Source organism: Camelina sativa, chromosome 19, assembly GCF_030686135.1.
Source record: "Camelina sativa cultivar CO46 ecotype springtype chromosome 19, ASM3068613v1".
In the NCBI taxonomy this organism is placed as follows: domain Eukaryota; kingdom Viridiplantae; phylum Streptophyta; class Magnoliopsida; order Brassicales; family Brassicaceae; genus Camelina; species Camelina sativa.
In genome coordinates, this window is record NC_141898.1 from 11,520,236 (window position 1) to 11,546,206 (window position 25,971).

Below are 25,971 nucleotides of genomic sequence, written 5' to 3' on the forward strand. Positions count from 1 at the left end.
TCCGCATGGTTAGACGAAGTGGCCACAATACTTTGCTTCATAGAACGCCATGAAATCGTCGTACCACCGTGAGTAAAAACATAACCGGTCTGAGACCTTGAGTTGTGCGGATCCGATAAGTAACCTGCATCAGCAAAACCAACTAAACCTTCTTTGTTATAGTTAGTATAAAATAAACCAAAGTCTGTCGTTCCTTGTAGGTAACGCAGAACATGTTTAACACCGTTCCAGTGCCTTTTAGTCAGACAGGAACTAAATCTTGCTAGGAGGTTCATGGCAAAACATATGTCCAGTCTAGTGTGGCTAGCCAAGAACATTAACGCTCCTATAGCACTAAGGTATGGCACTTCAGGACCGAGAACTTCTTCATCGGCCTTCTTTGGACCAAATGGATCTTTATCCAAATCAAGACTCCTCACAACCATTGGGCTGGTCAATGGGTGAGCTTGGTCCATATTAAACCTCTTGAGTACCTTTTCTGTATATGCCATTTGATGCACAAGGATTCCATCATTTATGTACTCAAGCTGCAATCCCAAACAGAACTTAGTCTTACATAGGTCTTTCATTTCAAATTCTTTACTTGAGATATTCTACTGTTTGGGCAATTTCACCAGAGGTCCCAAGGATGTTTAAATCATCCACATACACTGCTATTATTACAAACCCTTTGTTTGCAAACTTCTTTATAAATATACATGGACTGATTGGGTCATTCTTATAGCCTTCTTTAGCTAAATACTCACTTAATCGATTATACCACATTTGACCACTTTGTTTCAGTCCATAAAGGGATTTGTTCAGCCTTATGCAGTACTGTTCTCGAGAACCACTCTTATCTTTGAGCTCAAAACCCTCTAGTAATCTCATATAAATTTCATTATCCAGTGGACCATATAAGTATGCGGTTACAACATCCATTAACCGCAAATCCAGTTTTTCTCTTATACCCAAACTTATTAAGTACTTAAATGTTGTTGCATCCATCACAGTGGAGTATGTCTCCTCATAGTCTATTCATGGTCTTTGAGAGAATCCTTGTGCTACAAGCCGTGCTTTATATCTCACGATTTCATTTTTCTCATTTCTCTTCCTTACAAAGACCCACTTATGTCCAACTGGTTTTATTTTAGGTGTTGTCCTTAAGATCGGACCAAACACACTTCTCTTCTTCAAAGAGTTTAACTCCACGTCAATGGCTTCTTTTCCACTTTAGCCAATATTTACTTTGAGTGCACTCTAATATAGACGTGGGTTCATGATCCTCATTTATTTCAAGTGCTACCTTATATGCAAATACTTCATCAATGTCGACATCCTTACGGTTCCATTGTATTCCAGACATGATATAATCGATTGAGATCTCATTATTATCAACACCTTCAGGACCTTGAGGTTCAGCGTCCCAAACCTCACTTGGTACCTTAGGATTTGCCGCGGCCATGTCTGCATTTTCCTTAACCTCGGTTTGATTTGCACATTTCTTAGATTTCCGAGGGTTCTTATCTTTGGAACTTAATGGTCTACCTCGTTTTAAACGTGGCTTAGACTCTGTAGCAACTTGATTGTGTTCCTTCTGAACATCAATACATACTGGTGCATTACAAGCTGGTATGTACGATTTTGTTACTCTCTTTGGGTCAGCAAAGGAATCTGGCAACTGATCAGCTAGCTTCTGTAAATGAATAATCTTTTGAACCTCTGCATCACATGCTAGAGTTCGAGGATCTTGCCAATTTAAGGATGTTTGATTCCATGTTAATTCTTTAACCAGCTTGCTTGTCTCTCCACCCAACATAGGAAATTCAGATTCTGTAAATTGACAGTCCGCGTATCTAGCCTTAAATAAATCTCCTGTAGTTGGCTCAAGATACTTAATAATGGTGGGAGACTCATATCCAACATAGATTTCCATCCTCCTTTGAGGTCCCATCTTAGTTCTCTGTGGTGGAGTAATTGGTACATAAACGGCACACCTGAATGTTTTGAGATGGGATATGTCTGGCTCATGACCCGTTAATAGTTGGGATGGTGAATACTTATGTTCACTAGATGGCCTGATGCGTATAAGTTCTGCTGCATGTAAGACTGTGTGTCCCCAAGCCGACACAGGAAGCTTCGACCTCATTAGCAATGGTCGAGCAATTAGTTGTATTCGTTTAATGAAGGATTCAGCTAATCCGTTTTGTGTATGGACATGTGCCACAAGATGTTCCACACTCACCCCCATGGACATACAGTAATCATTAAACGCTTGGGATGTAAATTCACCAGCATTGTCTAGACGTATAGTCTTAAGTGAAAAATCTGGAAAGTGTGCTCTTAGTCTTATAATTTGAGCCAACAGCCTAGCAAATGCTAGGTTCCTTGTGGATAACAAGCAAACGTGTGACCATCTAGTTGATGCATCGATCATAACCATAAAATATCTAAACGTCCCACAAGGTGGGTGTATTGGTCCACATATATCACCTTGTATCCTTTCCAGAAAATTTAAAGTCTCTTTATTGACATTTACTGGTGATGGCCATATGATAAGTTTCCCTTGTGCACATGCTACACACGTGAGATTTTTAGGGATAACTTTTCTCTCTTTAAGAGTGTGCCCATTCGAACTCTTAATCAATTTACGCATCATGTTCGAACCCGGATGGTCAAGCCGGTCATGCCATAGAGTGAACTGTTCATTGAACATTTTATTCTTTGCCAAGTTAGCTTCTATCATGTTAATCTTAGCATGGTATAAACCAGTGGCTAGTGCAGGTATAGTCTCTAGGACCTTCTTATGTCATTCACAATTTCAGTAATGTATAGAAATTCTTTGCTTCCTTCACCCTTTGTTTCAACATGATAACCATTCAATCGAATGTCTTTAAAGCTCAATAAACTTCTCTTAGAGCTGGGTGATTACAAGGCATCACTTAGATCAATATATGTGCCATTAGGTAATAATATGTGAGCTTGGCCGTAGCCTTCTATTAAGCTTGTTATACCCGCAATTGTACTAACATTGGCACTTTTCATTATGAGGTTTATGAAATATCTTTTGTCCTTCAATATTGTGTGGCTGGATCCACTGTCCACCACTAGTACACTCATATCCTCGGCCATTTCTATAATGACAATAATTTTGTTTTAAACTTTAATAAAACAAGCAAATATATATTGAAATAAAATCATTGAATTTAAAACAAAATAATTATCCAATACATAATCCGAAATTAAAGCATAAAAGCATAGAAATTAAACCAAAGGCCTAAGATAAAACTAGTTATCTTCTTTAAAACAATTGGAAGTCTCATAGGCTAGTGAATCATCATTCTCATGGTCGAAGTCATCTTCACCATCGAGATGCACATAGTTAGCTTCTGGATTCTTCTTCAAAATCTCTTGATATGCATCAATAAGATGCTTAGGTGTTCTGCAATTCTTGGCCCAATGGTTAGACATACCACATCGGTGACAAACTGATTTAGCCTTGGATTGTGGTTTAAAGGACCCACGGCCCCTACCACCACGGCCACGGCCCCCACAGTCATAACCATCAAAACAGCTAGCTTGGTACTGTCCACGACCACCACGTCCTCTGCCACCACGGCCACGGCCATAGTGTCTTTCTCTGTGGACATAGTTGGTCTCCTTGGGCTCTTTAGGCTCCTTAGGCTCTTTAGGATTTTGCTTTGCCATATCTACCTTGTGTGCTTCTGGTAATGGGGTTGTACCAGGAGTTCTCATAGCACTATTCATTAACAACAGCTCATTGTTCTGCTCAACTAGTAGCAAACACGAGATTAGGTCCCCATAGGTTTTAAAACCCTTTTCACGATACTGTTGCTGAAGCAATATGTTGTTAGTGCTGAAAGTAGACAATGTCTTCTCTAGCAGCTCTTTCTCGGTCACCTCAGTACCACACAACCTAAGGAGTGAGACAATCCTAAAAAGCTCTGAGTTATACTCATCCACGGATTTGTAGTCCTGGATCCTTAGGTTTTTCCAATCAAATTGAGTCTTTGGTAGGAGCACCGTTTGTTGGTGTCCGTATCTGCGTTTAAGCTCTGTCCAAAGATCAAGAGGATTCTCTATGGTGAGGTACTGATTCTTGAGACTCTCATCAAGGTGATGGCGCATATGCATAATGGCCTTGTAATTCTGCTTATCAGATGGTTCATAACCTTCCTCAATGCACTCAAATAAGTCCTTTGACTTCAGCATGATTTTAGTGTCCAATGCCCATTGCAGATAATTGTCTCCATAAGCATTCAAGGCAGCATAGTCTAAGTTGTTTAGCCTTGCCATCTGCATAACACAGAAATAGACAACTGATCATTAGCATGCGGTAATAAGAGATCGATCCATGCAATAAATATTAAACTTTAGGTCATGCGGTATTTGAGACCGAAACATGCCTTAGGCCATGCGATATTTGAGACCGAAACATGCCTTGCCCATTACTCATTATTTTTGGTTTTTGTATGCATGGAAAACAAACAAACCTAGATAGAAAACTAGCATGCAACAATTTCCTTTTTACTAGATAGAATTTCCTTTTCTTAAGTCTTCCTTTTTCCAATATTGTTCTAGGCGTTTAGATAATTACTTGAATAAATTTAGAAGTTATCCTAATCTATGATTTAATCTTTAAAACAATTCCGATTTTCAAGTTTTAGTTTTAGGAATTTAACAATAAATTTTAAGGACAATCGGATTCATCCTAGAACAAATCTATGTGTTCAAGTTTTATAGTTCATGCATCCAAAAATTTACATAGATAATTTATGCTACAATCGATTCAATATTATTTCTATGTAAGGTTTGATTTTAACAACCCTAAAATAAGTCTATCCAATTCGATTTTAGGGTTCATGCAGTTTGATTATATGCAGAAACAGTTTATGCAATAAACGATTCTATAATACCCTATACATGATCCGATTTTCATACTTATGATGCATGCAACAAACAATCAAGCAATAGCAACAATAAACAAACAATCCATGACAAGAAAATCCGATTTTTAGGGTCATAGGAATTATAGGTCTTAACCTTTTATTAGTTTGTGCAGTTTCAGGTTTTTAGTGTTCAATAGTTTTTAGATTCAAGTTCGATTATATGGTCCCATAAGTTTCGATTTTACCTTAACACCAAAGGGGTCTGACCGGTTTTGATCTGGGAGCTAAAGACCTCAGATATTCCTTGATCACGAACCACGAACCTCGAACAGAACTGCAAGCTGCTTTCCCACGAACAAATCTCGGACCGCTCCTTGTACCGCTCACGTCCCGGAACCGCGAACCACACACGTACCGGATCACGAACCTCGAACTGGTTTCGGATGGAACTTGAACACAAGCACATGTTTGCTTGTGAACACTAATAGATCTTCGAAACAGGAACTAGTTTCGAACAAAGGGGAGGAACGACGACGGTTTAGGGTTTTGATGGAAGAAGAAAGGTGAACGGCGGCGGTTAGGGTTTTAGGGTTTTGACTCAGCTGGATCTTTAGAACAATCGTGCTGATAACGTGTTGTAAAACAAGAGGATTCAAAGTGTAGAATCTCTTCCTTATTATTAATGAATGACTTGAGGTTACATATATATAGTGTAGGACTTAGTCCAAAACAGAATAGGAAATACATAATGCTAAACCGACCTAGTCTATGCTCATGGCCGATGGGCCTTTGCTTCTAGTCGATGTACTTCATGGGCCGTGATCGTCAATGGGCTTGGTTATGGAGTCCATCCTTAAGTGGTTTATAACATATCAGATTATTTCTCCAACTTGTGTTTCTTTCTGATTCTGGATTTCTAATTCAAAGCATGAAATGGTACCAAAAGCAAGATAAGTAGTAACTGTCTAACTGACACTTGCGTTTGTGAATTTTATAGATCTTGAATGATCCAAACAGTTAGTGTTTTGTCTAAGGTTAATTTCATGTCCTTTGATATATGGTTCCAGAATTGTGTTGCACATTAGACATGGATCAGTCTATCAATAGAGATCATATAGGGTTTAGACTTTTAATTCGACAAAATTCAACAATAAACAAATTGACCAAAGACCTTAGAGAAACAAGTCTCTGCTTTAGAACAGAGAATCTGAAAAAAAAAAAAAAAAAAAAAAAAAAAAAAAAAAAACTGTTAAGTGTTAACTCTGATTTAGTTTGGTTTAGTTTTTCATATATAGTTAATTTAGTTAATAACTCTGGTTTAGGAGGGCCTTTGTATTTTAATTTATATCATTAACTATTTTCCTACATATAAACCCTAAAAATGCCGCCAGAGAAGAAGGAGATGATCGGTTCCGACGGCGATACAAAGTGGTCGAGGCTTGTACCTGATCTGAGTACAATATACTCTCTCGAAGACGTACAAATAGTGAAGCCTGGTAAGAGAATCATCAAAGGTTATGCAGTTTCAGGGGTTGGACTTTCCATAGAGAGACTAGAAATATCTCTGGACCAATGGAACTCTTGCGTGGAAGCTTCTAAAACCCCAAAAAAGGGTAACAACAACTCGGCATGTGTGTCGTTTGAAGCCACCGTTGATGTTTCACAGACCAACGAGGTCATCACAGCCAAAGAGATCAAAGTTAGGGCAATAGTGAGAAAATGTGAACAACAATCAGATCAGTGGCAGACGCTTGTCCCGGACTTGATTCGATCGATCTTCAAACGCTTGAACTTTGTTGAGTTCCATCGAGCCAGGTCCATTTCTTTAGATTGGTACTCCACTGGTGAATTGTGCTACAGAGAAAACCCAACTCCATGGATCATCCTCTTTTCAAACTACAGCCATATTTCATGTAAGTTGATTGATCCTCTTCAGTACAAGACATACGAGGTAAAAGATCTAGGGTTTGATTTCCATAGGAGTCGTTGTTTGGCTAATTGTGGTAGCTGGTTCTTGATGTTAGACCATAAAACTGATTTTTATATTTTCAATCTGTTTACTCGAGAGAGGATTCGTCTTCCGAGTCTGGAAGCTATGGATGGATCGCTGATGAGGTTTGAGAGGACCGGTGAGTATGACTTCATGGTCACCTTAGATTATAAAACTAAGTACGGACATTTTTCTTCGGGTCAAATCAGAAAAGTTAGCATAAAGAATGCAGTTTTGTGGGTAGATGAAGTGAGCAAAGATTACTTAGTTGTGTGGAATCTCGAATGCTTTATAGCATATCACAAGAAAAGTTATCGTAACAATAGTTGGAAAGTGCTACAACCTTTAGACATGCAAGGTTGCGTCGATATGGTGTTCAAAGAAAGCAAGCTTTACGTTCTTTGTCTAAGTCGAGCAATCACTGTTTATGAGTTTCGTGGTGGTGCTTCTCCAAATGAATGTGCAAGTTTTAGTTCTCCGGATTTTCAGAAAGATCATGACTATAGTCTTGTTGTGACTATGTCGGGAGAGGTTTTGATGGTCGCGAGGAAGATATGCAAATTCGATACCTACAAGATGGATCCAAATTCGTTAAAGTGGATTAAAATAGATTCTATTGGGAATGAAGCGTTGTTTTTGGATCAAGGAACAACCGTTGAAGCTAAAGATGGAGTGAAAACAAATTGCGTATATTTTAGTAATGATCAGCTTCATAGATACAATGAGATTGGTCTATGCTATGGAACTAATAACTGCGTCTACGATATTGAAGTCGAGAGTGTTGTCCAATCGTTTCAGCATTTTGCAGATATATCGCTAATACCTTTCAAGGATGCTCGTTGGTTTTTCCCAACTTTTGGTGGCAAATTTTTGCGTTAAAAGCTTTCAAGTTTTGTGTTTTGCTATTGGTTTTTTTTTTCTCTTACATTTAGACAGTTTTTTTAATATATATTTTAGTGTTTGAAATTAATCTCTGGGAATTTTCATCAGATTACTTTTTGGGGTTAAAAATATATATTTAGAGTCTGATAGATGTTGAATGATACGAACAATTTAGTGTTTGTCTTAGGTTTAGTTACAGATCTTGTTGTCCACGGATACTTGGGGTATGACACGGTCTCTCATTAGATACACATCAAAGAAACTATAACGACCACATACATATTTTAAAACACGACTCTGTTTTGGAACAGGAGAAGTTTTTTGGACAAAATGTTTTTAGTCTAATCAATCAAAACGTTTTTGCATAGGTCGATTCGATCAAAAGGTAGAAACACTATTTGAGATTGATTACTATTCTAGATCGTTAGATTGATTACAAACACTATTTGAGATTGATTACTATTCTAGATCGTTAGATTGATTACAAATACTATTTGTATATCCCTTTAGATGATTCGAAACTAAAATCTTTACTCTTAAATTGGTGTTAAAAAAAAAAAAGTTAAAAGAAACGAATGATTGAATTTGGTAGATAAAAAACTTGAATTATATTATGGTATTTTTGTTAATTTACATAATTTAATATGGTAGTTAAGGGTGTTTTATTTTGTAAATTCCGTAATTAACCTAGTTATATTCAATTCTCTCGATCAAGAAAAACTATTCCTTCTTTGCCTTTTTACATTTTGAAGAAAATTAAGTAAAATTTGTAAATCATGTTTTGTTATATAAGATAAGATTGGTTATTAAACAAAGAGTAGAAAACAAAATAAAGCCCTAATTTTCTTCGTTTCGATCATATATATGGTGAGGTCTTACCTTCCCCGGAATTTGGTAGAAGAAATACTCTCTAGGGTTCCGGCCACATCTCTGAAACGATTACGATCTACATGCAAACGATGGAACACTTTATTCAGAAAAACCAAGATTCACCCAGAGCCACTTTCGAAAAGATCCAAAGGAGTCTATGGTTCTCATGTTGAAGGAGCAAAGGGTTGTCCAGTGAGCGTCAATCTCAACGTCAATGTTGCTCCTCCGTTTATAGAGTTTCAAGGTGCAGAACTACTTGGCCTAAAAGATTCTGAACCTAATTTTGGACAGGTCAAGATATCCGAAGTTTTTCACTGTGATGGTTTGTTGTTATGCACCACCTATGTTTACAATAGATTTCATGGTTTGGAATCCGTGCTTAGGGGAAACCAGATGGATGCAACGCAAAACTGGTAACCAGAAATACTCTAGCTTTGCTCTAGGATACGAAAACAAAAAATCTTGTCGTCGTCGTAGCTACAAAATCTTGAGGTGTTGGCAGTCCCGTCTCAAATAAATGTTAGACCCTAGATGAACTGAATTTTTTTGGACCCTTTACACAAGAAATAATTTTCATAGTTACGATTACAAACTAAATTACCGACCTTTAGGGTTTGAAATCTATGACTTTAGCTCCGATTCATGGAAGGTTCTTGATGACGTCGCTCATGACCGCTTCCCAACAGCAAATGGCGTGTCTTTGAAGGATAACACTTACTGGGATGGTTTTGATAAAAACGAAAACACTATTGTTTGAAACACGTGCAGACCCTACTACACAAACATAACATGTCTCTGTTTTGGAACAGAGGATTTTTTCAACTTTTTTTTATTTTTTTTTATAATCTAATTTCACAAGAATATTACTACAAGTTATAATTTTTCGTGTTTCATTTTTGTTTTGCACAATAACGTTGGTTGCGGACTGGCCTTTGTCTTCGTTTCGTGTGCTACAAGTCTTTTAGTCAAATCGTAGACGATTTTTTCGTTTTGTATACAATGATGCTAGAGTTCCGTAATTGCTATAAATAGATAGCCGTTGAGGAGTTACAAAATGCAAAAAAAAAAAAAAAATTAAAAAGATAAGAAAAAACACTTTCATCTTCCATCTGCACAAATGATGATGAGTCGCTATGGAGCCAAGGTAAAGGCAAATGCTGTGACTCACACCCATCTTTTGAAGCCTAGAGTTGCTCTGGCGGCGATGGGTGGCGTGAGAGATCTCAGCAAGATGACATTTGAGAAGAAGAAAACGACGGAGGAGAAAGGATCTAGCGGTGGCAAGGATGATCAAGGTAACAAAGGGGAGCAATTAATCGTTAGTTATTGGGGCGTGAAGCCGATGAAGATCACCAAAGAAGATGGAACTGAATGGAAATGGAGTTGCTTCCGGGTACGTACGTTACATATTAGTAATATGATATTACTATATTATGTTTCTTGTTGTTACTCGCTTGTTCGATTAATATGTGCATTTGTGTTTATGGTTTGAATTTTGTTGTTGTCTTGGAATAATGGTAGCCATGGGACACTTATAAATCAGATCTTACGATAGATTTGAAGAAGCATCATGTTCCATCGACGTTACTAGACAAATTAGCTTATTGGACTGTTAAATCTCTTCGATGGCCTACTGATCTCTTCTTCCAGGTATAGAGTCATACGACTTGTATGATTTTTATACATCGTTTCAAAAGCTTTGTATGTTTTGGACTAATTTTAATGGCAGAGGCGGTACGGATGCCGAGCGATGATGCTAGAAACGGTAGCAGCGGTTCCAGGGATGGTTGGAGGGATGCTAGTCCACTGCAAATCGCTTAGGCGGTTTGAACAAAGTGGTGGTTGGATCAAAGCCCTACTCGAAGAAGCAGAGAACGAGAGGATGCACTTAATGACATTCATGGAAGTTGCGAAACCAAATTGGTACGAACGAGCTCTTGTGATCACCGTTCAAGGCGTTTTCTTCAACGCTTATTTCCTTGGATACCTAATCTCTCCCAAGTTTGCTCATCGTATGGTTGGATACCTTGAGGAAGAAGCAATCCACTCTTACACTGAATTTCTCAAGGAACTTGATAATGGTAACATTGAAAACGTCCCTGCACCGGCTATTGCAATTGATTACTGGAGGCTTGAAGCGGACGCGACGCTCCGTGATGTTGTAATGGTGGTCCGTGCTGATGAGGCCCATCACCGTGACGTTAACCACTATGCATCCGTAAGTTGTGTGTGTTTGTGTGTCATGTATATATATTTGGAAGATCGTAAATTGTTTTAATGGGTTGTATAATAAAATGCAGGATATTCACTACCAAGGTCGTGAGCTGAAAGAAGCTCCAGCTCCTATCGGATATCATTGAATCTAAGAGCTTCTCCAACTATGTTTTGTCGCTTTGACGCTCTATTATTATTACTGTCAACTTTTGTTTTCTTTGTTCCTAAATGGGCTTTTATAATGGTCTTAGTTAAAACCTTAAAATTTAGTGTTGGGGAAAGAGTAATAACTAATAAGGATTGTGTTGGAAAGTGCTCAAACATGGTTCCAATTTTTTTTCAAAATCATAAGTAAAAAGAAAGAATCATTGCCAATTCCATTTCTTGTAGTACTAAATATTGTAATGGATATTGAATACTCTGACCCATATTAGTCGGTTTGATTTGCTTTGGTAAACGGTTATTTTGGTTACTATAATTTATGCCGGATGAAATCATTATTTTGGTATTATGTTCAATCTTCTTCAAACAATGTGCACTTTTTCTAACTATGCTAAACTAAAAGTAAAACACTCTCCCAAACGCTAAACCCACTTTTTAAACGGCAATTGACAAAAACAGCACTATTTTAAGTTTTTCTTCCACAATTAGTAGATGTTTTGAAATGTTCCAAAACTAGCACAAAATTATATTTTATTAAAAAATATTAATAAAACTAAAACAGTGTCGAAGTCATGATCGTGACATTGCAACCACCATCTGTTCTCTCTCACTCTTCCTTCTCTCCGATTCCAAATCTAACTGATGATGAAGTTGAAGTCAATGATTGACACATAGCAGAGGAGCCCAAGCATCGATAATGTTCAATTTGGATGGATTTAATTCCTGTAAAAGTTACATAATCGATGGGAGAGGAGAAGAGGAAGTTTGGTTTTTCGGTGCTAGGTCTTTTCCTTTCTATTCTCTACACTTTTGTTTGATGTGAGCCTTGGTTTTAGAGCTTTCTCTAGTGGTAGTTCTGATGTTAGTGATGGTGAAATTGAATCTGAAGATTATAATGATGTTATTGATGAAATTGGAGTCACTGGTGTTGAATCGAGTACTAATCCCGAGGAAGTAGATAACGATCTGATCAAAGTGGTTTTAGAACAGTTTCAACATACTCGGAAACCTGTAATTATGTTCTTTTGTTGGGCTGCAAAGAAACCAGGGTTAGCTCATGATTCAAGAACCTACAACTTTTATGTTGTATTATCTGTTGGGCTGCATAGAAATTCCATGATGAGTATGGTAGCAAAGACTAGACAGTTTGAGGGGTTTGGTTCTTGAAGAGATGGGTACGTAAGGTCTATTGTCTTTAGATACAATTTTGTGAAATGTTTAAGCCACAGTTTGTAAAACGTTACTAGCAAAATATATGAAATGACTTAAAAGTTATCATTTTTTTTATATGTTTGGTCATAGCTAAATGTCTAGGATCTATTTTAAACCATGTAACTCTTGTTCTATTTTGTTTTTTCTTGTGAAGAAATTTATTGAATTACCGAGAGAAAAGGAACACATGAGGCTACAATTGCTTACTTGAGGACTTGTGTTGCTCCTTGTGCTTTGATGCTTACTTGGTACTGGAAAATTCCATCCTTTCTTATTATATTGTCTCTTTATTTTTGTACCCTAATCTTATGTTTTCTTAGATTCATGATCTCTTTGTTATTATATTATACTTTTTTCTGGGATGGTCTTACACATATTGTTGTTTGTTAATATGTTCTGCTCTTTTTTAGTTTTCACGTATGCTCTAAGATATATAGGTTATTACTTCCATCTTATGAAAATTCAGGAAGGATTGAACGAAATTCAAGAAAGTTTCCTTGAACTTCAGGATGACCTTCATAAAAAGTTTAGGGAGAATTGGAGCTGCAATAACACTCATAATCAAAGATGAACGGTGCTCATACAAGATTGAAGGCTTCAGTTGCCATATGAGATTGAAGTATTTACAGTTTGATTCTTTGTATTCACATGGTTTTTGTTTTAGCATTAGGATTTTGGTTATGAAAGATAGTTTGGATGGTTTCCATCACAAGACTTGTTTTAAAACATATTCAGGAAGGTTTTGTATTAATTATCTCGATATTTTGGTAGATAGCTATGTTTTCATCGGTAAACATATAAGAAGGATTTGAATGTACACATTCAAGAAGGATTATCATATATTTATGAATGATTTCTTGAATTTCAGGAAGACCGTCATGAAAAGAAAAAAAGAGCATTAGGAAGGAGTCATTGACGTTTAGGAAGAACTCCTTGAAATTTAGGAAGAAGTCATTGACATTTAAGAAGATTTTCCTAAAACATCATGTTGGATATTTCTATTTGCTACCTTTATTGTAAAACACCAATATGTGCACATAGTCAAATCATTATACCTCACTAATGAAGTAATATGTGATACAATAAAGCAAAAGACATAGAAAAAGATTTAAAAACACATTTTTAAAAAATTTAGGAAGGATTCCGTAGCTTTTAGGAAGGTGTTCTTGAATTTTAGGAAGACCTTCCATAATGACGAACTGAAACTTCCATTCAAGTGCACATTTTCCCATCTTCATCATCAACGTGAACAGCAAACAAGATTCTCTCACTGAAGCTCACCGTCGCTGAGTCCGTTTTCGTGGCCGTGGGAATTCGCGGGACTTAAACAACGGTGGCGGTGGATTTGTTGTATGCCAAAAATCAAGCTCATCGTCTTCATCAACACCACAATCAAATCGAAATCTATCAGTTCTTCCCTCCAAATCTAGTTTTCGTTGTGAAAACCCAAGCTCCAAACACATGCTCTTTCCTCAAAAACAGAGTTTGTGAATTCGTCGGAGATTTTGCCGATTTAGTACGACCCTAAGCTTCTTGTAAGACTGATTATTATTTTTTTTTTTCTCTTTTTGTCATTATTTAATATAATAATTAATTTTAGAAAAACTTGAGCGTGTGCTAACTTTGAAAGAAAAACCTAGAATAGTGCTAGTCTAGCATATTTCTCTTTTTAAAATAACAGTTTAGAGTTTTTTTTGTTTTTTTTTGTTTTGACAAAATAAAGATGATATTGACGACAGGATGTCACTTAATCTTGTAGTTCAAAATCTTTATTTGTTTTTGTTTTGACAAAATAAAGACGATATTATACATGCTTCCTATTAAAAAAAACAAGAGGATTTAGTATATAATCTAATCATATAACATACATTAATCATTCAATACTGATTATTTGGACAAAAATATATTTGTTTCACAACGTTAGCCCTCAAATAAGTAAGAAGAGAAAGTATTTTTGAATCCTAAATTTTTTTATCCACTTTTTTAAAGAAAATTTTATTTAAAAAACCTTCTAATTGTAGCAACTACTTCTTCTTTTAACCTTCAAAATTTAAAACTCCGATAATAAACCACTAAAATGACAAATTTGCAACTTAAAACCTTGAAAATGGCTTTTTTATTCGTGGAAACACAAAATTATCAGAAAATGATTACATTAACGAAATAGTCCAACATATGCATAAAATTTTTATAAATTCATACTAAAACTGAGAGAGCGGCGATGGCAAGGGCGATTCTAGGGTTTTGATTATCTGATGATCCAGGTGGTTTGTCTGGTCGAAGGATGTGGATTTACATTGGTTTCCATCAACGGATCTGTTGGAGATTGGTTGGGTTGCTTTCGGAGTTTTTTCCTTTGGTGGATTCTTAGGGATCGAGTTTCGGGATATTGGGGATTTTTGGGCAAGCAAAAATTTCGGGACATTGATGAAGCGGATACCTGATTTGGAAGTTGGATTTGGGGATATTTAGTGTATATGGGTTTCTATAATTTGGTTCTCTTCAGAATGGGAGAGATTTATGAATCTTAATGGGTGGGATATGGTTTTTGGGGTTCTAAAGGAATCAAATGCTTTATTGGGAGACATCGTGCAAGATTTGCTGAGGATCGGCCTTCGGGATTGGGGGATGTCTGTCAGGGATTTGTATCTGGTTGGAATCAGATCATCTCTAATTGATCTCGCCTTCCTTTTTCGATTTCCTCTCTGGTCTCGATTTATTTATCATTTGGCTTTGGATTTATTGGGCGATATCGAGCAGGATTTGCTGAGGATCTGTCGTCAGGATTGGGAGATTACTGCCAGGGATTTGTCTTTGGTTAGAATCGGATCATCTCTAATCGATCTCGCTTTCCTATTTCGATTTCCTCTCTGGTCTCGACTTCATCCTTTTCGTTGTTCCATCCTTTTCGTTGTTCTTTGCGGGAAGTTACTTTTGTGTTTCTTTGTTTGCGTTTGATTCGTCTTGTCATGGCTCAAAGTGGTCTTATGGGGAAGGGTTTGGCTGGTTTGTCGGAGGATGTCTCACGACCACGACGGAAGATCAAGGTTTCGTTTTTGATAATTCTGCTCGCATTGCGGGTTATTCTAAGACGGTCATTGGGCGGTGCTTTAACCCTCAAGTCCAAGACATGAAGTCCTTGCTGATCATGATGTCGCGGATTTGGCAGGTGGAGGGCAGAGTTTCTGGTGCTGAGTTGGGTTCGGGGAAGTTCTAGTTTGATTTTGATGAGGAAGCTGACATTGTGGAGGTAATGAAGAAGGAGCCTTTTCATTTTGATTCCTAGATGGTTTCTCTGGTTCGCTGGACTCCAGTGGTGGATCCGGCTTATCCATCGTCTTTAAAGTTCTGGATTCGTGTCTCCGATGTGCCAATTCAGTTATGGGTGGAACCCACTTTCAGAGATATTGGTTCGGCTTTGGGGGTTGTGGAAGATGTGGATATTGACAGAGGGATGGTTCATGTTACGATTGATGGTCTTAAGCCTCTCTGTTTTGAGATGGATATCGAGTTTTTTAATGGAGAGGTGACGATCGTCAAACTTCATTATGAGCGTATGTACGGTTGGTGTAAGTCTTGCTTCAGTTTATGCCATGATGAAACCATTTGTCCAAGATTAGGACTTTCATCTTCATGAGGGGGTCGGGTTGAGTCTGAGGTGAGTAGCGACCAGGGCTAAATGTTGAGTTACAAAGGGGTGGTTTTGGCAGACGCTAGAGGTGGAACTGGTTCCAATAAAGGGCGCCATCAGAATACCACTCACGGCTCTTCTAAACCTAGAGTGGATCAGGTGGCTGGTCCCTCCTATCGTGCCAAGAGGTCTTCACATTGGGAACTTCGCAGGACTCCCATGGCCATCAAGGGATGGCAAGGGGACAGGGACGTCATCGTGATGAGAGGGTCTGAGAGCCGGTCATTATGGAGATAGAGTCGCAGCGGGTGCCTACTCAACCGCAGAGGGTTGTCAGGAAGTCTTTGTTTCAGGATGAGAGTGTTGTTGGGGGTTCATTGGTCTCTCCTGCAGTGGAGGGGGAGGTCGTTGAGGAGGGCCAAATTATGGAAGTTTCGACTGAGTTGGTTGGGGGTGAAGGTGTGTTGTCGGCGTCTGGTGGTATGGTCACTGCTCCTGTTGCTGTTACGGGGTTATCAAATGTTGTCCCTCCGGTTGAAGTCAGGGGTCCGGAGGAGTCACGGTTGGATGTTACTGTGGTTCCCATCACAGCTTCCATAGTTGCTGGCGGAGCTGATGTGGTTTGCGGTGAGTCCATTCCAGGTCAGGGTTTGGAATCAACGATTTTATTGGATGTTGCGGGAGTCCAGGGGAGTGATTTGGGATCGGGAGGTTTTCAGGGGGACCTTGTGGGGGGGGGTGGATGTTGGGGTGATGGAGGAGGAACATGATACCTTTGATGATTTGGAGGAGGATTTAGGGAGTGATGACGGTGCCACAGGGGAGGTTGCAATGGAGGATACCAGCTCGCAAGCTGATGGGGCAAAGGTGAAGAAGGGTCGTGGTCTGGTGCTAAGGGGTGTAAGTGCGAGGAAGCGCAATGCGCATATGCTACTATCGCCAAGGCGACGACCTCCGCATGGGCCGAGTGCTGGCGAGAGTGGACCTGTTCCAAAGGCTCAGGACGGGGCAAAAGGCGGGGCCAAGGGGTGACAAACCACCCAAACCAAAAATTGTTAGATGAATGTATTAAGCTGTAATTGCCAAGGGCTCGGTAATAAGGCCTCTATAGGGAATCTTAGGGATCTCTGGAATAAACATAGGCCAGATTTTTTATTTCTTATGGAAACAAAACAGTCTTTTTCTTTTTTGGAAAAATTTGTAGGCCATTTTGGCTATACTGATTTGAAAACAGTGGAACATGTTAGTTGTAGTGGTGGTTTGACTTTATTCTATAATAAAGATGCTTTTAATGTTTCAATTTTAATGGAATCGAATAGATTAATTGATGTTGAAGCGTGTTTCAAAGGCCGTGTTATTAATTTAACCTTCGTTTATGGTATCCAGTTCCCAAAAACTGCGATTTGGTTTGGAAACGGTTGATAAGAATTGGTACTACTCGGTCCACACCTTGGTTTCTTATTGGGGATTTTAATGAATTAACGGGTAACCATGAAAAACGTGGAGGGCGGTTACGTCCTGCTTCTTCTTTTCTTGTCTTTAATGGGATGATTCGGGATTGTGGTTTTTTGGAATTCCCATATCTGGGTGATTGTTTGTCCTGGAGGGGTTGGCGTGATAAGAAGCCTATCAGGTGTCGGCTGGATAGAGCCTTAGGTAATGAGGATTGGCATGATTTATTCTCGGATACGGTGATCGAATATTTACCGATGATCGCGTTAGATCACATGCCCCTTATGACTAGTATAGGTGCAAAGAGGCCGCGGGGGAGGCGGAGCTTTATGTTTGATCGGCGTTGGGTTGGTAAGGCGGGTTTAATGGAGGTAATCTCGTCTGGTTGGCATGCTGACCAGGACCAGGGATCGCCAAGGTTTGTGGATAAGATTGTGACTTGTTGGTGGGCGATTTCGCGCTGGCGCAAGACACAAGCCCCATATGGTAGGGTTTTGATCGAGAACCTCAAACGACAGTTGGAGGTGGCTCAGGCTGCTGATGCGTCTGCACCAGAGTTAACCTCGGACTTAAATTCCCAGTTGCTTGAGGCATACATGGATGAGGAAATTCATTGGTATCAGAAAAGTATGAATCGGTAGATGCGGGTGGGGGACAAAAATACAAAATATTTCCAAGCGCAAACAAAACAGCGCCGGGCTCGTAATATGATTGTTGGACTTTACAACAAACAGGATGTTTGGTCTATGGATGATGCGGATATCTGTGATATGGATGTCTCGTATTTCGAGGAACTGTTCACTACAGTTAACCCTGTTAGTTTTGATGATGCTTTACGGGAGGTCCACACTGTCATTACTGACGCGGACAATGTTCGGTTAACAGCCCCGGCTACGGAAGCAGAGGTTCAACAGACATTGTTTATGATGCACCCGGATAAAGCACTAGAGTCGGATGGGATGACTGCTTTGTACTTCCAGAAGGCATAGACCGTTGTGAAAGTTGATCTTGTATCTATGGTCAATCACTTTCTTGATGAGGGTGTTTTTGATAAAATTTTAAATCGAACGCATATTTGTCTTATCCCTAAGGTGCCCAAACTGATGCGGATGGCGGAGTTGCGTCCCATTAGCTTGTGTAATGTGGGGTATAAGATTCTGTCTAAAGTTTTGTGTCAACGACTTAAGGCGCTATTACCTGGTCTAATTTCGGAGACGCAGTCGGCTTTTGTTCCGGGTCGTTTGATCTCGGACAACATTTTGATCGCTCAGGAGATGTTTCATGGGCTGAGGACGAATAAATCGTGCCAAGGCAAATTTATGGCAATAAAGACGGATACGAGTAAGGCGTATGATAGAGTTGAGTGGGGCTTTCTCGAGGCTTTGTTTCATAGAATGGGATTTGCGGAACGATGGATCTCCTGGATAATGTTTTGTGTCTCTTCGGTGGAGTATCAGGTTCTTCTCATTGGGCAACCTAATGGTTTAATTGTTCTGGAGCGGGGTCTGCGACAGAGGGATCTGCTGTCTCCTTATTTGTTTCATGGGCTGAGGACGAATAAATCGTGCCAAGGCAAATTTATGGCGATAAAGACGGATATGAGTAAGGCGTATGATAGAGTTGAGCGGGGCTTTCTCGAGGCTTTGTTTCGTAGAATGGGATTTGCGGAACGATGGATCTCCTGGATAATGTTTTGTGTCTCTTCGGTGGAGTATCAGGTTCTTCTCATTGGGCAACCTAATGGTTTAATTGTTCCGGAGCGGGGTCTACGACAGAGGGTTCCGATGTCTCCTTATTTGTTCATATTATGCACAGAGGTCCTTATTGCAAATGTACGGAAGGCGGAGGCAGATAAGCAGATTACGGGTATTAAGGTGGCAAACAAGTGTCCTCCAATTACCCACTTACTATTTGCGGATGACAGTCTTTTTCTGTAAGGTTGATAAGGATCAATGCAGGGTGTTTTTAGATATCTTACGGCAGTATGAAGGGGTCTCGGGTCAACAGATTAATTTGGCGAAGTCTTCGATTCAGTTTGGTCACATGGTTGACGCGGTAGTACAGACTGAAATATAGGGGGTTCTAGGGATTACCAATCTGGGGGGTATGGGTTTTTATTTGGGAATCCCTGAGAGTCTGGGGGGGTCTAAAACTAAGGTTTTTGCTTATGTTAGAGATCGTCTAGAGAGTCGCACAATTGGCTGGTCAACGCGGTTACTCTCGAAAGGGGAAAAAGAGGTTATGATTAAGTCTGTCGCGATGGCTGTCCCGACTTTTGTGATGTCTTGTTATCATCTGCCAAAGGCAATTACATCAAAACTGACCAGTGCAGTGGCAAATTTCTGGTGGAGTACGAATGGACAGGCTGGGGGTATGCATTGGATCGCTTGGGAGCGGCTTTGTTGTAGCAAACATTTGGGTGGCCTGGGTTTCAAGAGCGTTGATGATTTCATTACGGTGTTGCTGGCTAAGCAATTGTGGAGACTGATAGATAATTCAGACTCCCTATTTGCCCGGGTTTTCAAAAGTAGGTATTATCGGAACTCAGATCCTATGGATCCAATACGATCTAATTCACCCTCGTACGGGTGGAGGAGCATCGTCTCTGCTCGCTCTCTGGTGAACAAAGGACTTATTACACGGGTTGGCTCAGGGGCCTCTATTTCTATCTGGAGTGATCCCTGGGTTCCAGCTCATTTCCCGAGACCGGCCTTAAGTAACGGTCCTTTTATGGACCCAACTCTCCGGTTACCCCACTTGATTGATCGTCAGACTAATTCTTGGCGTAAGGATCTGCTCACCTAGCATTTTGATCATGTGGATGTTTCACTGATTTAGGCTATACCTCTTGGTGGTAGATCAAAAGATGATTATTTAGGGTGGCATTTTACTAAAACTGGGAAATATACAGTCAAATATGGGTATGAGACGGCACGTTTGGATTTCTTTGGACCCTTTCGGGCTTTGGGCTATGGGCCAGAGATTACTCCCCTTCTTGCTAGGGTTTGGCAGGTACATTGTCCACCGAAATTACAGTTTTTTATGTGGCAAGTATTATCGGGTTATATTTCGGTATCGACTAACTTGCGCCGTCGGGGGGAGGAGGGGTGAGTTGCGATGTTGTTTGCACATGGTGCGGGATGGAGGCGGAAGATATCAATCATGCCATCTTTTTGTGTCCGCCGGCCCGACAGGTTTGGGCTTTAGCCCATGTACCAGTGGGACCGCACCTTTTTCCGACGGGGTCTGTGTATGCTAATCTAGATCATTTTCTAGACCCTAAAGGTCTGGGTTCACATATCTCTGCCTTTTCTTGGCTGATGTGGTATATTTGGAAAGCTCGGAATGCACGTGTTTTTGAGAACTAGGCTGAATGCCCAGATGTGGTTGTCCGGGTGGGGGAAGGCGAGGCTTTAACCTGGCAGGAGGCTCAGGTGGGTAACGAGGGGGAGGAGATCCTCTCCACACCTCTATGTCCACCGTCTGGGCCTCGCGTGGGCATATCGCTTCCCCGGGTTTTTACGGGACATAGATGTTATGTGGACGGCTCTTGGAAGGCGACTGATGTTTTTGCAGGTGCAGGATGGTGCTGTGTCTCGTCACAAGGCTCGCCACCGGTGTTTGGAGCGACAAATTTCCGGCGAAGTTTATCCCCGTTACATGCTGAGGTGGAAGCCTTCGTCTGGGCGATGCGCTGTATGATTGGACATGACTTCCGGGATGTGGTTTTTCTTACCGACTGCTCAGACTTGGTGAAGATGGTGTCTTCTCCTACTGATTGACCAGCGTTTGCAACATACCTCGACGACATTCAGATGGAAAGGGAGGAGTTTTCTTCCTTTTCTTTGCTTTATGTTTCTCGATAAGCTAATGTACGAGCGAATTCTTTAGCATGTAAGGCGCATGTGTCTCTCTGTATCATGTTTTATTTGTAGACAACATTTCCCAAAATTGGCTGGTTTGAGCTGATTTTTTTACTCACAAAAAAAATCCAACATCTGCATATATATATATATATATATATATTTAACTAAATAATTACGTAAATGTAATAATTATTTCATTAACATAGAACTCAAATAAAATATATATAATCTGTCAATGATTGTCACAGTAAAAAAAAAATGGATGAATGATGAAGAATCGCACATGAAAAAAAAAAACACCATAAAAAAGATGTGTGTAGATCTCCGTAGCGGATCACGCATTTTCACAAAACAGATCCAGCTCATTTTTTTTTTCTTAAAAATATAAGAAACGCACTCCTCCACGTATGCAAATAGAACTTTATTTCGAACTTGGTCTCCAAGAAAAAAGTAGGCCTTGGTCTCCAAGAAAAATCTTCACCGCCTAAATTTACGTAAACACCCTCAGTCAAAGCAAAGTCATAAAGGAAGTCTCTCTCATGTACTCAAGGGTAACGCAGTCATTTAATATACACCACACAAAAAAACTGTTATACCTAGTTTCACGTGTCATAATCTCGTTACATATACGTCAATAAAACTAATCACCGACCGTCGTTTTCTTAGTATATAAAATCCCAGCTCGACACCTTCGTGAGAAGAGCATAAGACGACAAAAGTAAACCCAAAAAAAAAATATTCCTCATACAATTTTCGTAAATTCTTGGATTTGATTTCTCCGATCTGTACAATGATGATGAGTCGCGGTGGAGCCAAGGCGGCGAAATCGCTTTTAGCGGCGGCTGGACCTCGTTTGTTCTTCTCGACGACTACTGCTACGATCCGTGCGGTTTCGTCTCACGAGGCGGCGTTATCAGCTAGCCGTCTTCTGAAGCCTGAGGTTGCTTCTGCTTGGATCTGGAGTAGAGCTCCGACGGTTAATGGAGGTATGAGATTCGCAAGCACGATTACTCTTGGAGAGAAAACGAAGGAGGAAGAGGCGAATCAGAAGAAAACAGAGAACGAATCTGCCGGTGGAAACGCCGGCGCCGGAGGTAACAACAAGGGAGAGAAAGGTATCATGAGTTATTGGGGTGTTGAACCTAATAAGATCACTAAAGAAGATGGTTCTGAATGGAAGTGGAACTGCTTCAGGGTACGTTAATGATAGATTTCGAGATATTATAGTGTTGTTGTTCTTGATTCAATTTTTTGAGTATGTTTTGTTGAAATTTGTTTGGATCGTTGCAGCCATGGGAGACTTATAAAGCTGATACGACGATAGATCTGAAGAAGCATCATGTTCCGACGACGTTTCTTGATAGAATCGCTTATTGGACTGTTAAATCTCTTCGTTGGCCTACCGATCTCTTCTTCCAGGTACACACTTCGTCTTCTTCTTCCCCAAATCTTGAAATTTTCCGAAACGGAAACATATGATTCATTCTTTCTTTTTTTTGGCAACTAGTCAATATTTAATTTTATTTGTTTTTGGGAATCATTTTTTTTGTATATTATATAGTTTACATTTGTTAGTGATTTGGATTCTTGCCAATTAAGACGATTCGTTGAGATTAGTAAATGACTAAACAGTTCTTATTATATATTAGTGGAAATGTTTGGGGACTTTCTGATTTGTGGTATTGTCAATGCAGAGGCGATATGGATGTAGAGCTATGATGCTTGAAACTGTGGCAGCAGTCCCTGGAATGGTTGGAGGAATGTTGCTACACTGCAAATCTCTCCGTCGTTTTGAGCAAAGTGGAGGATGGATCAAAGCTTTACTCGAGGAAGCGGAGAATGAGAGGATGCATCTCATGACTTTCATGGAAGTTGCGAAACCCAAATGGTACGAGAGAGCTCTCGTGATCACTGTGCAAGGAGTTTTCTTTAACGCCTATTTCCTTGGTTACCTCATCTCTCCCAAGTTTGCTCACCGTATGGTTGGGTACCTTGAAGAGGAAGCGATCCATTCTTACACTGAGTTCCTCAAGGAACTTGACAAAGGTAACATTGAAAACGTTCCTGCTCCGGCTATTGCTATTGATTACTGGAGGCTCCCTGCTGATGCTACGCTCCGTGATGTTGTGATGGTTGTTCGTGCCGACGAGGCGCATCACCGTGATGTGAACCATTTTGCATCTGTAAGTGCTTTTTCTCTTCTTCTCTATTCATCCATCTTAATTGAACGAACTCTTTAACTTTTTTGACTGATGAAACATTTCTTTGCAGGATATTCACTACCAAGGTCGTGAACTAAAGGAAGCTCCAGCTCCAATTGGGTATCATTGATTTGATTTAAAGAAGAGCCTTTTCTCAAGTTTAGTTCTAAAGAAATTGAGTTCTTTCATTTGTATATATCAACTCTCCCTACTAGAGCCAAACATGGAATCGGCTTACCTGTGATGACTATGAATGTTATATTTGCTACGAATGCTCTGTTTTTTTTTTTTAATGAAAGCAATATTTACTTTCCTTCTTTTTCCTCTTTATGGGCTTATGGGCTTTTATTTTGATATTTGCCATATTTTTATCTCTTTTGTGACGTTTGTAGAAGCTGCTACTAACTCTACCCCACAAACATGTAAGGAACCACTAATATCATAAATTCATAACTATAAAGTTTCGTATAGACATCTCATCATTTTATTATTGAGGTAAATTAATATTTCTTTCTCTATGTATTAAACATATTATTGACAAAATTACAACTTTTTCTTTTCCTCAATACACACATTAACAGGAAAAGAAAAAGAAAAAAGAATTGAGGACCCGGTGGATGTGGATCCTTTGTTTATGGCATGGGGGGTCTTTATTTTCTTTCCGGGCCCCTAAAACTTTCAAAAGAAAATACAAAACAAACCAAAAAAAAAACATTAACAGAACAATTAAGAGAAAACAATCAATTGTATAATAGAGAAAGTTTAAATCAAATAATAAAATAATTTTGGGTGATTATGTGTACATAACCACTTTCTTTCAAAACGTATGAGAGACTCTCTCCTTATGCCACCACCAAAATATTAAAATTGTATTAGTTGTGTCCCCATTATAAAAATAAGTATCTATCATGGCTATTCTTTTCAATCTATCATGGCAAGTTTAGGTCAAAGTAATAGCAAATCGCAATTACCAAAAACCTTAATTAGTATTTTAAAAAATCAGCAAAATGGTTTAGCCTTAGCAAAGGGCTTTTCTAGGCTACCACATACCCTCTTCTCTCATCAATTATTAAAATCCGGAAAAAAAATAATAAAATTATTATATATCCAACACTAAATGTTGGAATAAAAATATTTTGACTTTTCTTCATATAAAAAATATCGAATAGATATAATAAAATAAATATCAAAATACGTCCTAATCAGTTGCCTAGCCTCTATCAACTAAAGTAATGTTTTTTTATACTTTCAACGATTAATCTAGTCTCATAGCATAAAAATAATATTATTTGGAGGCAATGTGTACTTTCGTCTCTTTGCATTTTCTAGATTTGAATGATAACAATGATTATAATAATGAAGAAACAGTCATGGTGCCATGTTCGCTGTATAAAATAATTTTATATTATATGGTTTTAAATATTATAAAATAATTAGAGCTCGCAATTTTCGATATGCTCTTATTAGTGCGTTAATGAAGGGATTATTTTTTTACACGTAATAAACGTATCTTTGCATACGACAAATAAAGGAAAAAAAAAAGATATGATGTTATACAAAGATACTTAATGTTAATTAATTAAAAAAAAACCATCGTATTGTTTAAGGCCAAATAAAAATAATGGCTTTTATGTATAATTTGTCTGATTGAGTAAGAAAAAAACGTTTTGCCTCTTGACGGCTAGGGTTAAGCGAACGATCAAAACTATTGCCACGTAGGAAAAAGCAATAACTCGTAAAAGTCACCACGTGTTACCTACACAGTCAAACGTATTTATTTCTTATGAAGTTAATTTTTTAATTCGTCGACAAGTTTTATTAGGCGGGGGTGGGGGGACTCTACTACACTCCGACGTGGCATTTTCACTGTCGTAAAGAAGCTAGATAACGTAAGTCCACCAATAGAAGATTACCACGTAAACAACTAACGCGGCTGTCACGTTTAATATAAGTGAACGACCGTGACTTTAGAGCGGTTTTTATTTTTATTTATTTATTTTAAAAGCAACGAAAAGAGAGTAGAGAGTAGCTTCGACAAAAACAAGATCCAAGGCGACGAATTAAAAGAGAGAGAGCGATCATCCACGTGTCATGTTGGTAATAAAACACGTGGAATCACGTGGCTATCTTAGGATTCTTATTTGCACGCGCTTTTATATCAGCGCGCGTAACGTTAAAATTAAATTTATGCGAATCTATCTAACTGGTTAAAGAAGAGTTACTCCACTGTTATTAATTACTCGCATACGAAAAAATTATCATGAATACCATTGACCAAATTCAATTTTACAAAATCTATATTTTTCTGCTCGGGTGGGCCTAATTCATGTCACGGTCACCATTTAAAAAAAAAATTATAATATAAAAATAAATTTATAGTAAGACACCTACCTATATACTAAAACATTTGAAAAATCAGGTTTAGGAGTAAAAGTAGAAATACTACCGTATTTTCTAGTTTCCTTTTCCTATTTCATTCTCTCCCCCCACACGAATGATTTTGCTGTACTCGTAAGAAATGACGTTTTCGAAACCATGCTCAGGATATATGATAATAATGGTGTGTTAACATGATAAAATTTCGTTATCATATAATTTAATT

General features: G+C 38.9%; 3 protein-coding genes and 2 pseudogenes across 3 annotated transcripts; all 5 read left to right on the top strand.

Moving 5' to 3' along the window:
* Positions 1–6,270: 6,270 nt before the first annotated feature.
* Positions 6,271–7,758, top strand: LOC104767745 (F-box protein KIB4 pseudogene; annotated as a pseudogene).
* Positions 7,759–8,625: 867 nt separating this feature from the next.
* LOC104767746 (F-box protein At3g22350-like) lies at positions 8,626–9,388 on the top strand (annotated as a pseudogene).
* A 299-nt stretch (positions 9,389–9,687) lies between these two features.
* Positions 9,688–11,302, top strand: LOC104766131 (ubiquinol oxidase 1b, mitochondrial). Its single transcript, XM_010489957.2, has 4 exons — positions 9,688–10,024; positions 10,153–10,281; positions 10,361–10,849; positions 10,932–11,302. The coding sequence occupies exons 1-4, from the start codon at positions 9,749–9,751 to the stop codon at positions 10,989–10,991; spliced, it is 954 nt and encodes a 317-aa protein (XP_010488259.1). The 5' UTR covers positions 9,688–9,748; the 3' UTR covers positions 10,992–11,302.
* Positions 11,303–18,411: 7,109 nt separating this feature from the next.
* Positions 18,412–19,551, top strand: LOC147920432 (uncharacterized). Its single transcript, XM_087501065.1, has 3 exons — positions 18,412–19,168; positions 19,272–19,357; positions 19,477–19,551. Exons 1-3 carry the CDS (start codon positions 18,412–18,414, stop codon positions 19,549–19,551), a joined length of 918 nt encoding a protein of 305 aa, XP_087357191.1.
* Positions 19,552–21,781: 2,230 nt separating this feature from the next.
* LOC104766133 (ubiquinol oxidase 1a, mitochondrial) lies at positions 21,782–23,682 on the top strand. The gene is made up of 4 exons (XM_010489958.3): positions 21,782–22,363; positions 22,459–22,587; positions 22,863–23,351; positions 23,440–23,682. The coding sequence occupies exons 1-4, from the start codon at positions 21,959–21,961 to the stop codon at positions 23,497–23,499; spliced, it is 1,083 nt and encodes a 360-aa protein (XP_010488260.1). The 5' UTR covers positions 21,782–21,958; the 3' UTR covers positions 23,500–23,682.
* Positions 23,683–25,971: the final 2,289 nt, after the last annotated feature.

Excerpts from the sequence above, each read along its gene's own strand:
- LOC104766131 (XM_010489957.2), top strand. The coding sequence starts at position 9,749 with ATGATGATGAGTCGCTATGGAGCCAAGGTAAAGGCAAATGCTGTGACT. Across the intron at positions 10,025-10,152 it reads GGAAATGGAGTTGCTTCCGG|CCATGGGACACTTATAAATC; the intron begins GTACGTACGTTA and ends GAATAATGGTAG. Across the intron at positions 10,282-10,360 it reads CTACTGATCTCTTCTTCCAG|AGGCGGTACGGATGCCGAGC; the intron begins GTATAGAGTCAT and ends TTTTAATGGCAG.
- LOC147920432 (XM_087501065.1), top strand. The coding sequence starts at position 18,412 with ATGGCGGAGTTGCGTCCCATTAGCTTGTGTAATGTGGGGTATAAGATT. Across the intron at positions 19,169-19,271 it reads GGCAGATAAGCAGATTACGG|ATATCTTACGGCAGTATGAA; the intron begins GTATTAAGGTGG and ends GGGTGTTTTTAG. Across the intron at positions 19,358-19,476 it reads TTGGTCACATGGTTGACGCG|AGATCGTCTAGAGAGTCGCA; the intron begins GTAGTACAGACT and ends TGCTTATGTTAG.
- LOC104766133 (XM_010489958.3), top strand. The coding sequence starts at position 21,959 with ATGATGATGAGTCGCGGTGGAGCCAAGGCGGCGAAATCGCTTTTAGCG. Across the intron at positions 22,364-22,458 it reads GGAAGTGGAACTGCTTCAGG|CCATGGGAGACTTATAAAGC; the intron begins GTACGTTAATGA and ends GGATCGTTGCAG. Across the intron at positions 22,588-22,862 it reads CTACCGATCTCTTCTTCCAG|AGGCGATATGGATGTAGAGC; the intron begins GTACACACTTCG and ends TTGTCAATGCAG.